The sequence below is a fragment of the Netta rufina genome (assembly GCF_964035555.1).
Source record: "Netta rufina genome assembly, chromosome: 8".
Lineage (NCBI taxonomy): Eukaryota > Metazoa > Chordata > Aves > Anseriformes > Anatidae > Netta > Netta rufina.
In genome coordinates this window covers 19,275,749-19,289,175 of record NC_140131.1, presented here as the reverse complement: position 1 = coordinate 19,289,175, position 13,427 = coordinate 19,275,749, and the positions used below count along the sequence as shown (strand labels likewise).

General features: G+C 51.9%; 1 protein-coding gene across 5 annotated transcripts in view; it reads left to right on the top strand.

Moving 5' to 3' along the window:
• The first annotated feature begins 3,427 nt into the window (after window positions 1-3,427).
• The window catches only part of SMG7 (SMG7 nonsense mediated mRNA decay factor), a 47,434-nt gene continuing 37,434 nt past the window's right edge, over window positions 3,428-13,427 (top strand). For all 5 annotated transcript variants that reach the window (XM_084291123.1, XM_084291124.1, XM_084291125.1 and 2 more), the window contains exon 1: window positions 3,428-3,776. In XM_084291123.1, the coding sequence (XP_084147249.1) occupies window positions 3,748-3,776 (29 nt within the window). In that variant the 5' untranslated portion in view covers window positions 3,428-3,747. The remainder of the gene's footprint in view (window positions 3,777-13,427) is intronic.

Here is a 13,427-nt window from a genome sequence, read left to right as displayed (position 1 = left end):
GGTGCTCCAAGCACAATTTTTTCTTAATCCAAAGCATAAGGGAGACAGCCAAGCTGAGCCAGTTGGTGACAGTGACCACACAGCGCACAAACTAGAAGCACAGGGGCAGCTGCTGTGGCACAAGCGTGGCTGAGCTGGAGGGAGCTGCCAGAGCTATGGTAGGTTTGAGGCCACACAGGATGGGACAGCCTGCGGGATGTCCCTTTCTGGTGCCCCAAGTCACACACGGCCATCCAAACAAGGAAGGAGAGAGCAGGGCCCTTGTCCAGTGAACAGAGTGACTTCCAGCCGAGGTCTGAAGATTCCTGAGCAGAACCACTGAGCACCTCCTCCAGCTCAACAGCTTTTGCTCCCTGCATGGCTCGTGGCCTGGACAAAGCTGCCACAGGGTGCTGTAGGGTGAAGCTGCTGGGGGCCCTTGGGGGCATTGAGATCGTGGACCTAAGAGCCTGGTGCAGCCACCTCTGCAAACATCCCCAGCACTCCTGGGATGTGACACTGCCTCGTCAGGCTATCTCTGGGGGAAGGTCAGCTTGGTAGCAGATTTCTCTCCTGCTTATATGCAGCAGCTGAGCATTGGCCACAGATGCAATCAGCTCTGCTGGCACTTTTCCGTCCCCGATTCTGTCTGAGGTTACAGCTCGGCCGTGCAGGATTGATCTGCACAGTTATGCTCTGAGCTGGGCAGGCAGGGGCTGCGAGATGGAGGCTTTGTCCTTCCCTTCCAAGAGGGATTTGGCTTTTATTTAGTGTGTAAGTACTTCTGTCAAGAACGTGCAGCACACACTGTCAGAATTAAGAGTAAATCCATTAGATACTTTCTGAATTACAAGGATTAAAAGGGATTTCTTTAAGGAATGCAGCATTTTTACATTTTTTTTTTCTTTGTCTCACATTTTTTCTTTGTCTGGAATGGTATTTGCAAGGGAACAATGAAGACTTTACACACCCATATAGACTCAAATTTTCTAAAGTTTTGCATATAGACTGTATTTGGAGCCACAAGGCTATAATTAGGATAAGACAAGGCTTTTGTCACTAACATGTCACTGATTAAAAACCCATGTAATAAAATCTGGGATGACAACAAATACATTTTAATAACAGCAACATAATTACTGAGAGAGACTGATACAGGGCAAAATTAAGATTGTTTAGGTATCTTCATACTTTGTTTCTTCCTTCAAGTTCTTCAATTGCTTCAAGTGCTCATTTCCCAGATTCATAATACTGAGATTGAAATAATCACCAAATCGGCAGAGGATCTGGGGTTTTCTCATCTGGTTGTTGCACTCTGTACTCTCAGCTTTCCATGATCCCAGGTTTTCACCCGGAACGGCAGCCCGGTGTGATGTCTCACAGATCCACAAGTCAAGGTCTGATACTGAGGTGGGGAGTCAGCAGGTGGCCTTTGTGAAAACGGGGAGAGTTTACACGCACAAAAAGGACACCTTGGGCTCTGCAGTGTTTCAGGCTGCTGAAGGATGCCAAGCAGATTCACTTTTGGGATCAGGATCCCTTCACTCCTCAGCATTTTGACTGTGTTGCAGAGCCAGGATACATTGCTATTCACTGCGTTCTTGGGCTATCTGGTCAACCGGGCTCATCTGTGGATCAAATCCTTCCCAGTACCATGTAATTAATAAAATGGTAGACCACAATTATTGACTCATTAGCAATAAAAATTATAATACGCTCTGACCTCTCTGAGAAATCTGCTTCTTTGAAGATAAGACCTTTATCACAACTCTCTTTGAATAAAACTAAATGGAGATAGACTTGTGACTCCTCCTTAAATGGAAGGAGCCTTGACTCCAAAAAGATTTGGAGTAGAAATTAATAAGAAACACCAGGGCTGTTCGTTCCCCAGTGTGGCAAGCTGCCCAAGACTCAGGAATCAGTTCTGCCCCATGCAACTCTCTCGGGGCTTTTGAGGTGAACTGGACTCGAACAAGACTAAAGACAGCCACTGAGTCAATGCAGCCCACTCCTTGCTTCTTCCCAACGCGGCATGAGGGATGAGACCCATGTGCGTGGGATGGACAGATGTTGCAGGAAGCCAGAATGTGCCACCCTGGATGTGCCACACAGCCAAAACACCCCAAATTAAGCTTCTGTCTTTGAATCCACATGCAGAAGCTGAGTTTAGGGTGAGGCAGCACTGAAAATTCCTGTTTGGACAGACCCAACCTGTTCTGCTCAGAAGTGCACTCAGAGTCACAGAGACAAGCCAGTGCTCCAGTTGCATTGTATAAAGTCCATCACGGTGCTAATGCTGGCTAAAAAAATAATATATATCAAATTGTCCTTGCAGTCACCTTTTAATTTACATAATAACAGTGCAGGTAGCACCAAGGCCTTGCTGCCATGGGGTACAGGAAGCAGAGGACATTCCAGAGTACCCTTTGCAGTTTGGTGGCTGTGCTATAGTCATGCTGTACAGTGTTGTTCTGCCTCAGAGGAAGCCTCTGGCAGGGGCTCCTGTCTAGCTAAAGAGGTGGAAAAAGGTGGAAAGGTTTGGCTGAGGCAGACAAAGGGATGGGGCGCAGACCCTGGACCCCAGAGTAAGCTCTGGGCAGGTGAGAGCAGCCCCAGTTTGCCCAGTGCTGCCCAGTTTGTTCCCACTCTGCAGGGAAGAGCCCACGCAGAGGAGGGATGGAGGCAGAGCCCCAAGCCCTGCCCAGGGTGCTGCACTGGGAGCTGCCAGGAAACCAGGAAACCGATCCCGTCATCTCAGGAGGCTTCTGTTCCAACACGAACACCACTTCCCCGAGGGTGTTCTCCTTTCAACCTGGAAAACAAAACAAAACACGAGGGGTTCGTTTTCAAAACACAGTTTGTGCTTTGTCCTCAGGGGCCTTGCCAAGGCCCCATCCAGCCGGGCCTCCAGCACCGGCCGGGACGGGGCATCCACAGCTCCTGCGGGCAGCCCGTGCCGGCCCCTCAGCGCCCTGCCCCTGCGGGTGCCCCGGTGGCTGCGCGGTGGCTTCGTGCTCCCCCCTCACATTCCTGCCCCGCTGCCTCAGGCGGGCCCAGGCGGCCAAATGGCTGCTGCGCTGGGGGTGGTGGTGGTGAGGGGGGTGCTTTCTCAGCGCAAAGCCCAGTTTGGGCCCGAACCCAGTGGCGAGGCGGCTGTAGGCAAGCCCCGTCCGTGTGCGCACACACACTGAGTCGCGATATGTCGGCGTGGGGCAGGGCCTCGAGCTCCCCGCCCGCCCGCCCGCCCGCTCGCTGAGGAGATCGGTGGCCGCGCTGGGCCGGCGCCGCGGTTGCCATGGCGACAGCCCGCTCGGCCCCCTCCCCTCCGGGGGTTGCCATAGCAGCGGGGCAGCCAATCGGCGGCCGCCATTCAGGGGAAAGGGGGGGCAAGGCGCGGGGAAGGCTTTGCCGGTGGCGCCGCCGGAAGTGGCGGCGGGGCCGGGCCCGGAAGTGCGGCCGGCGGGGCGGGAGGGCCCGGAGGGGCGGCGGGGACGGGACGGGACGGAGCCGTGCGGCGGCTGCACCCGCACCCGCACCTGAAGCGGCGGCGGCTCCGGCTCCAGCTCCTCCTCCCGGTGCGGCCCGTGCCCGGCCGGAGCGCGGCCCCCGGCCCCTCCCCTCCCGCCCCTCCCCGCGGCCCTGCACGGGAAGATGGCGGCGGCGGCCGGAGGCGGCGGCGGCAGCGGCGGCGGCCTGGGGGCGTGGGGCCGGCCCGGCCTGTGAGAGCCGCGGCGGGGCGGCGCGGCGGCGGCGGCTGAGCGGCGGAGGATGAGCCTGCTGTGCGCGCAGTATCTCCGGTGAGAGCCCTGCCGGGGGCGGGGGGGGCGCCTCCTGCCGCCGGGCGAGGCCGCGGGGGGCTCGGGGGGCTCCGGGCCCAGCCCCGCCACGGGGCCGGGGAGGCTCGGGCCGGGGCAGCCTCGGCGCAGAGCAGAGCGGGGACGGCCCTCGGCCCCCGGCCCTCCTTGCCCCAGCCCCGCCGCAAGGTCACGCCGTGCCCCGGGGCGGCGGGGAGCTGCCGGGCCCTGCGGGGCGGCCCTGCCGTGCCCCCGCCGGCTGGAGCTGGGCGGCTGGGAGTGCCGGCCGGGACGCGGGCCCCGGGTCTTGCTGGGGGCTGGCACCGCCTGGCTTCCTGCAGGCTCCCTCGGCGGGCACGAAATGCTTTTTTTGTCTTACAGTTGCGGAAAGGAGAGTTGTGAGACGCCGGTGGCCTTTCGGTGTCTGTAACGTGCTGAAGGAGGGGGTGTTGTGCACCTCCCAGCCTTCCGGGGTGCCTCGTGAGAAAGGTGTAGTGCTACCAGAAAGACATGCTGGCTCTTTCTGGAGACTTAAAGGCCTGGGCAGGTTTCTAGAGCGGGTTCCAGGAGGTTCATGTATTTCCCAAACAATTCTTGACTACCGTTGTGAAGCGCCTCAGCTGTGCCTCTGTACTGATTCTTCAGATCCATCTGTTCTTCTTAATCTTATCTGCGCCTGCCTCCCTGGTGGTCCAGATCCCAACTCAAGCCTTTGCCCCCTAGAAGTAGCTGATCTTTTCTCTAGTAACAAGTTCACAAGGTTTTTTTTCTTCCCAATTAGATCTATAACCTGCGCTGTCTTAGCTGCTTCTTCCATTTTTCCAGACACTTCATGAATACAAGGTCTAAAACATCTGTTGTCAGCTCTCCTCTGCTGGTACAAGAGTCACTTTAATATCTGTCTTAATCATGTTGCAGCTCCCCCCCCCCGTGGCTATGAGCCTGTGGCTGCCTTGTGTTCCTGCAAGGCAGTGCTGCCTGAGCCGCGTGTGTCCTGCCCAAGGCACCTTCCTGCACCCCCAGGCCTTTTCTGGCACTCCTTGTTCTGTGCCAAGCTGGAGATCCTCCTCGCCTGCAGCACGTGGGCAGTAGTCACCTCTCTCTGCTAACTTTGCTCCTCTGATGGTGTAGCTCAGCCTGTAGTGTATTTTCAGACTGCTCTGTTTTGTGTAGTGCCTAATGTGACAGGACTGAGCACTGGGTGCTAATACCTTATATCTGGTGATTCCTGGGTTTGCCACCACAAACCTGATCTCCTTCAGAAAAAGGAAAAAAGAAAGGGGGGGAAGCCCCCAAAACTTTCCAAGCAGTCTGTAGCCAGCAACGTGCACGTTTTCCCTCTGCACAGTGTTTGTTTCAGTTCTCTGTGGAGAGGGTAGGCTTGGGGGCAGTTTCCTTAAATCTGCAAGATGCCTTTTATGTCCACAGCGGTGTTACTGTGTATGTTTAGTTCTTTCATTTGCATAGGGCAGAAATTGAGCTGCTGGGAACTGGATGCTGCAGCCCAGGCCAATGAGGGAAGAAGGCCTCAAGCTCTCAGAGCCAGGTCTGTTAGTCCTTTTACGGAGGAGGGCATCCTCCTGGCGCCAGCATCATAAGCTCTATCCACATGGAATGGTGAAGGAACAGACAGATAAAGGGTAATGATACAAAAAGGTAGCTTAAAAAATGTTGAGCTGGGTAAAGGTGCAGGGCAGTTTGTCTCTGCTAGTCTTTTGCTTCATAAAGCTAATGAGGGACAGAAAAGTTTGTGTGAAAAACCTTTCTCTGTGTGTTTGAAGTTTAGGTAGGAGAGAGCTGAATTTCTGAGGTGACCGTGTAATGCTTGAATAACTAGTGAAATAATGACTCTGCAAGAATCAAGAGACAGTGAAGAGAATGAGCAGGGAAGAAAGGGACTCCTGGCCAGAGTGCCTTAACTCCTCCCCTACCAGCCTCTCGTTGTCTATATATATGTGTGTGTGTGTATATGTACACGAATCAGTTGTTCTAAAATGCTGTTCTTAAAAGATCCTGACCCTTCAGTAAGAGTGCAAGAGCTGAGAAGCAGCTGGTGCTCCTACAGAAGTTTTCCAGAAAGAACAGAGAAGGTCAGACTTAATGTACCCAGTCTCTCTGAAGTCCTTTTTCAAGTCATCTTCATATATCGTGATAGTGTTGGAGGTCTTCGCTTTCCTGCATGCAATATCCTTTTCAAGGTCACCTCTCAGGAGTACCAGATTGCATTCTGTCTCTTCTGAGTTAAGTTTCCTAGGTACTTCTCTTGGGTCTGTCTTTGAGACACTTTACCAAGATCCCTCAATCTAGTCAGGTGAGTAAAAACATCAGAAAGTTCTTTTAAAGAGCTCTGAGGAGGGCGGCAGAGTTTGCACCTCTCTGTTCAGGTGAATGCATTCTCAGCCTGGTGTGTCTGATCTGGCCAAATTCATGCTGCTTGGGGAGTCTTCAGGTATTCCCCATACATCAAATTGATCTTGTGGGACAGGCATCTTAAACATTTCATGTATCCTGCTAGCTACAGAAGGCACTTAGAAGCAAATTATACTGCCGATGGGATCTCTAACATAATACCACTGAAACTTCCTTTTTAAAGACAGTACTAAGCTTGAACCCACCTACTCCTCTTGTCTTTGCTCTAAGGAAAGAGCTTCACTGCCAATTCTGCATGCTAACGTTCCAAGTGTAGTCAACGTGGACTCAGAAGTGTCGCAGTTTGGCGGAGACGTGACCGTCTGGATTGTGTTTTACAGAGCTGTGAACTCCAGTTTCAAGTTACATGTGGCATTACTCCGGTAAATTGTGGCTTTTAGCACTATGTAAACGTAGCATAAAAAGTGCCTGAATTACAGGGCTCAAACACTGCTTAGAAATCCTGGTGCTGACGAACCGGGAGGTAGTTTCCTTTAGTCTTAGGATGAGGCTATAACCAACTTCATTAAAGGTTTGACTGCTTTAATAATTTAAATCGTGGCTCTCTTTTCAAAGACTCATCAGTAGCTCCATTAACTTCTGCATCTGCTGTGTCTCTGTGCGGTTGCTCCGTTGCTGTCTGCCAGGCCGTGACACACCTCTCACCAGGTTTCTTCCTTGTTAGTGGAGGAGGGCAGGAGCAGAGGTGATTTAGTGCTGCAGCCTTTGCGTGTGAACGTGTCCTGGTACCAATCCCTGAGGAGGAGGATGTAAAACCGATGTGTGTCGGTGCCCGAAAGGCACAAACCAGTACTGCTTGAAGCCCAGAGCAGAGCCAGCTAACTACCTTGAGAGTATATGGAAGGAAAAAGGTTAGTAAATGTCAGCTCAGGGTTAAGAGTCCAGCAGTGCATGGCTGGAGCAAACTGCCTGGAGCTGATGGGGTCACTGGGGCTGGAGGTGACCTCAGCAGTCCCTGTCTTAACCCCCTCTCCAGGAGGGGCGGCCCCCCGGTGTCGCAGCAGGTTGTTCAGGGCTTGACAGCCCGTGCTGCTCCTCCTTCGTGTTGTCTGAACCTTGTGCTCGCCTTCCTGCCATGTGCCGCTGCTGGCGGCCTGGCTTCATCTTTTTATCCCAGCCCATGGGCTTGTGGCTGCTGCCCCTTGCCCCAAGCTGGGTGAGTGCAACTTGGGGCTTTACAGAGTTTGCTCTGGCTGGTCTGCAGTCCTTTGTGGCTTGTCTTCACATCCACTGGGTCTGGGAAAGTTTTCCCTCTGTTTTTTTAAAATGTTCTGCAATGATTAATGCTACTTTCATGCATTGTTTACTCTTGGATTTTAAACAGGAGAGGAGTAGTAGAGAGGTCAGAAAGCTGCGCTGGCCTTTTGGGAGGCACTTCTTAGCAAGGTGTTTTCTCTGGGGAGAAGTAAAGGGAAGAGCGTTCCTTCTTTGTTGTCTATACGAGCTGTTCCCGGCACTTGGTAACTAGACTTACTGCCGTTATTTAACACGAGCAGCTATTCTTCAAGGCAGAGGGCCGTGGTTTTAAAGGCAAATAAGATTGATGATGAGTACTGCTTACTGCAGATCTACAAGCTTTATGTGGTGACCTATGGAGTAAAAAGAATTAAAATAAGAAAAAGGACAAAAAGACATTAAGCAATTCCCCCAGAGCTACCTGCTGGAAGAAATGCTTCCTGCTGCAAGCCCCCAGACACACACAGTGTCCCTTGGGTCTGTCCTCTCAGTGTGTGCCAGGCAGCTGTAGCCAAGCAGCTCCCCCTTTTTTTTTTTCTCATGGACTTTTTGGGGCTTTTTACATCCTTCTGCCACCTAGGGGCAACTTGCACTAAGGTCACATCATCTCTTGTAGACCTTACGCTGTGTTTTGCCCAAGGAAGCAAGGCTCCTGTGAATGTCCTGCTTGCCAGCTGTCGCTCCACTTCCTCCAGTGCTTCTGATGCAGTTGACCCATCTGCAGAGGGACAGGAGTCTCAGTGCTGACAGTTCCCATCGGCGTGGTGGTAGCTGTGTGGTTGGAGCAGCCATCCAAGCGGCACTCCTGCTGGAGAGCGGTGGGCAGAGCTCACTGGGCTCAGTAGGCACATGCAGGGCTTCATGCTAGCCAAAGTGTATGGGGTTTGAGCCTGCGCCGCTGCAAGGTCCTGTTGGGGCAGACGGGGAGGCTGGGCCCAAGTCCTGTGGGCATTCAGGGACTGATGGGCACGTTTTGGCTGGCAGGGAGGTGGCTCGGTGTGGATGCAGGCAGGGGGAGAAGGCTGCAGCGAGCAGGTGACTTGGCCCTTCTTCCTTAATGCCTTGCCAAGGGCTTGCCATCTGGAGAGCTGCTGCTGCTTGCAAGAGCACCCCACTCTTCCTCTCACCCTCTCCCCTCGGCCCTGATTTGATAGTGTACGTTTTGGGCCAGGTCTCCAGAGAACTGCTTTATTTCCTCTTTTTTAGCTTCCTCCATTTAACTGGAACACGTTCCCCAGTGCCATTCATTGAGGTACTGCTGATGGACGGGGGAGCTTTGTGCACGGCAGGAGCGAGGTGCTAACAGCAAGGGGCTGCTGCTCCTGGCGATGTAGTGCTTGCTGTCTTGAAGCACTCACTGACCTGTAGCAGTAAGAAATAATGCCCCATTTGCTGGGATCCGTGAACCCCTGCGTGCCCGTGCATCAGTGGTGTGGCTGTCGCAGTGGTACCCCAGCTTTCAGGCTGGGCTGCGACCCCTCCTTTTGCTGCCTTAGTGCATGGCCTGTGGCGGCTGCTGTTACTGCGCTGTGCTCGGGGTTATTGCAAAGCAGTGTTCCAGTGACCTACAAGTGCAGTTGGTGTAAGTAAAGCTGCAGCTGTGTTTATTTATTCGTTTTTGGTTAGAGGGATGACTCTTGCAGCAGGTATTGTTCTAACCGGTGTATTCCTGCACGGTGTGACCTGTGTTGAAGAGGAGGGGGCCCTGTTGTGGCAGCGTAACCCAGTGGTGTTTCACTGGAGCTGGGAGCGGGGTTCTTGAGCTGAACACAGCACTTTGAACAGGCTGTCCCTTTCCCTGAGTGCAGGCTTGCAGAGGCTTTGGGTTAAGTTTCTTTATTTTAGAGCATGGTGAGAAGATACACTTGCCTGTTAACATCCACTTGATGATGGTTTAGCTTGTTTTATTTCAGTACTGAATGTAACGCATACTGTGATATTCAAGCTACCCATAAAATCCAAGTCTTCTGTCTAAAGAGTATTGTCCTTGCAGGAGCTTCATAACGAGTAACCCTAGGCTTCTCCGATGAGGTGTGTGGTGGCCTCTGAATAAGCTGATTTGGGTGCCGAATTGTATCGTTCCCTTCTACAGCAGGCAACCTAAAGCTTCGTGTCATTCCATCTGCCTGGAAGGTGGAGCTGCTGGGTTTGCAGCTCTGGCTGTTGCAGGCATCGTGATGCTTCCCGCTGGAGAAGAGGCTGGAGCTGCTGCTGGGCGCCCCTTGGGCTGGTGGGGAGGATGGCGGCTTTGGATGCCTTCAGCCCTCCCTGCCCCGCCTGGTGAAGGAGAGGAGGGATCATGGGGTGTGTGTGGTGGTCGGGGAAGGAGGAGAGGGGGCCTGGAGTTGCTGGGGGCTGAGGGCCCTTCATCGCTGCTCTCGGGCCTCCCAGCAGAGATCCGCTTGTGTGAGCAGACGCGTTGGAGCGAGGGGTGGTAGTAAGGAGTGGTGCTGTGGGGTGACCTGGGGCCGTGGCTCTGCCCTCAGGCCCTGGTTTCTCACTGGTCCCTACAGGAGGGAGCACTGCTGGCCCTTCTGTCTGCGCCTTGGCCGCTCGGGCTGTGGGCAGCATCTTGTGGGATGCAGTCTTACGGTTAGCCTGGGTTCGTCACCACTGCTCACAGTGCTGCCTTCAGGCCCTGTTTCCAGGCTTGTGTGGCCGCTGCTGCTCTTCCCACTTAAACTTAAGAGCTGGAGGAGCAGTTCAGGTTGTAGGCTTGGTGTCTTCCTAGACAACCAAATGCGGGGGAAATTGCTCAAGCAGTGTCTGGATATTGCATGTTTCTATTCCTCCAAGCTGTATTTGCAGCCACGCGTTCAGATCAATGTCATGCTGTGAGGTATGATGGAACAAGAGCTTTTGGAGTAATGTGAGGCCTGCTTTCTTTTCTTTCTGTATTCCAGTAGGACATTTCTCAGGTTATTCACGCTGGCTTCTGCACTCAAGGGGTTATTGTAAGGAACCAGAAGGCTGAGGGGTCTCTTGGGATTGTTACCCTGCTGTGGGCCACAGACCAAATTTCACTGATGGGACTCAAATCAGAGATACCCTTGAGGTACTTAGGAGTCCTGCTAGAGTTAATTTTGTCTTCCACCTGTAGGGGGAAAAAGTCACTTTCCTGAAAGTACTTAGAATGTCCCTAATAAGTCAGAGGTCTGTTTCCCATATTTTAATTTCATTGTGTTGTTGAAAGTATCTCCTAATGCTCAGCCTTAGTGAACACTTTTCTGCTTCATCTAATGCTGGTATGTGTAAGTTGACTTTGTATATTTTTTCCCCTTTCTTTGAAGGAGCTAATTAGCTTTCTTACAGCTAATGTCAGGAGGGGAGGGGAATGAATATGTGACAAATCAGTTGGGAAGACCATCTTTCAGCCCTTTGGTCTACGATAATCCTAGAAATCCTGCTATTGTGTTCTCTGCTGCACAGCCAGCCTCCTGGAGTTTGCTTTGCCGTGTCCTGCCTTGGTCGCTCCGATTTAACAAAAGCACGTGGGTGTTGCTTTGTGGCAGGCAGCTGTGCCATGTCATCCTGTTTTAAACCAGGGTTTCTTGGAGCCAGTAAGAAACCTTTGACAGACTCCAGCTTTGGTTCCTTCTGCAGTCAGTGGATGTTTGTACCAGGGCCTTTGAGCATTTGTACTCCTAGTTTGAGGTACATTTGAGCAATTGAAAGGGGTCTCTAGGGCAGTCTTTGTAGAACAGCCTCCTAATAACTAAAAATAGAAAAGTTAATCACCTGTCCCTGTGAAGAGGGGGAGAAAGAGGGATACTTGCTTGGCTCTTGCCTAGATGCTAGTTGTCTTGAAGCAGTATAAATGCTGGTAGAGGACAATGCAGTGACAAAAGTGCTGAGGAGAGAGGCTTGATCTAACCGGCTGTTCCTCGGGAGGCAGGGGGCAAGCAGGTCTGCTTTTACGAATGTCACTAAGAGTAGTCTTAAAGAATTCGTCACTTAAGAAGTGTATGAAAACAGAAGCAACTCTTTGAGCTTCAACATTCATCTGCAGTTGCTAGCAAAAAAGGGAATGTGATTTCATTTTGGATGGAAATGTGAGATTCAAGGAAGGCTATTTTTGGTATGGGTTACTGAATATAAAAAATGATTGAAAGATACAGGGTAAACCTGTAGTAAAAATCTAGGAGGGATGTTAGTTTGTGTTAATACCATCAATACGCATGAAGTTGAACCTATATGTAAAATCTTTAACTAGAAAAGAAGTGATGAAGTGCATACTATGGATTCTTACTACTAATCCAAATTAATACAGAATACCTTAATTTAGGAGCATATCACACAGGGTATGTAAGGGGATGAACTTCTGGAGATTTTCCCACCTGGTGCTATGTCTCTGTACTACCTTGTTGTCGAGATGGTTTTAGTTTTGAAGCATGCTGCAGGAGTGACAGGGCTTGGGGCAAAGTCAGGTGTAGGGAATTATGGCTTGCGGGGTGAGCTGAAATACCCATCTTCCTGGGTTTGACCTCAAAGACTGCAGTGACCTCTACAGCTTTAGGCTATCCCAAAAGGTATGTCCAGTATCTTTCTCATGAAGATACCAAATGCGTGCTGATGCTGTCTGGGCAACTACAGGCTATTTTGGTAGCTTCCATTGTAGCCTGCTGGGTAGAAGCAAGCATTAAAGGTGCTTGGTGTCTACCTGTAACATTTTGTTATGTATGCAGAGTTTTGGGATACTGTCTCAAAATCAGGTAAAATTCTGCCTGCTTTGCATTGAAGATAGTTATAAAGATGTGTCTTGTGTGTAACTGTTTCTGTTAACTCCTGAAATAATTCTTTGAGGACTATGAAACTGGCAACTGCTATGCTGGAGTTGTGTTTTTCGGATGCAGCCCAGGAGTAGCTTGTGTTTGAAGAAGACCTCTGAGCCTTGAAGGACTTGGCTGCAGGAAGCCTTCTCTGCAGGGCTGATAGCACCGCTGAGCATATGGAGCTCAGATCTTGAGGCTGAAGCGGCATGATTCATGTAGTTTCCATGCTTTTCTGTCAAATGCCAAAATGCAGTGCCAAACCATTCTATTTTCCAATTTGTTCTGGGTGTGCTAGAATACTCCATGAAGCGTTTGTGTGGTGACAAGGTCCAAGCTATTGTGGCTGTGGAGTGAAATGCCAGAGCTGAGCTGGCTTCTGTGAGCGGAGCACGCGCGGGCGTTGAGCTAATGGCCTTTAATTACGCACTCACGCCGGATCTTTTCCCGGCACGATCAGTTCTTACTCAGTCTGCAGCAGAGATGCAGAAAACGCTGTCTCGGTGTAAGGCATGGCTCGGTTTAAGGCACGCCGCAGTTCTGTGGGGCCGGCGGTGTGGCTGGGGTGGGCTGGGAAGCATGAGGTATGGTGTTTTGTGGGAATGATGGGGTGAGGGAATCGCATACCTTGTCTCTGGATGTCCTTTCCAGCCTTGCCATTTTTTCCCTTGGGCTGGGGGTTGTAGCCCAGTGCTGTGGAGCCTTTTTTGCAGCCGTTGCAGCAGGTGGAGGGAGCATGGTGAGCAGCTCTGCTCTGCATGAGCTGCTCAGAGACGATCCTTTTTGAGTCTGTATCTGAGGGGTTGAGATGTATGTTTGAAATACAATGATTTTTGTAAAAATGGGCAATCCCCCAAAGCAGGACTAGCCGTAGAAGTTACAGACTTGCTCAGAAGCTTGATCCTAGCCGGTTGGTGAGTTATGGAGGCTGGAGGGGTGCGTTACAGGTTACCGAGCAGCTTGCTTCAGAGTTGGTCCCAACCTGCTGTGAGCAGAACTTCTGGGGTTTGCTGGGCTCTGCAGCTGAGCCGCACCGCCAAGCAGGCCAAGGGTTAGTTATACATGTTGGTTTTCCTCGGGACCCACTTGGCTCCAATTTGCGCTCAGAAACTTCAAGCTGCTCAGTTTCTAGAGAGGGGCAGCTCTCTCAGTAGTGTCATCTGTGCTGTTCCAGTCCTGAGCTCATGAAATGCTCCAGCCCCAAGCTGCTGGGGTCGGC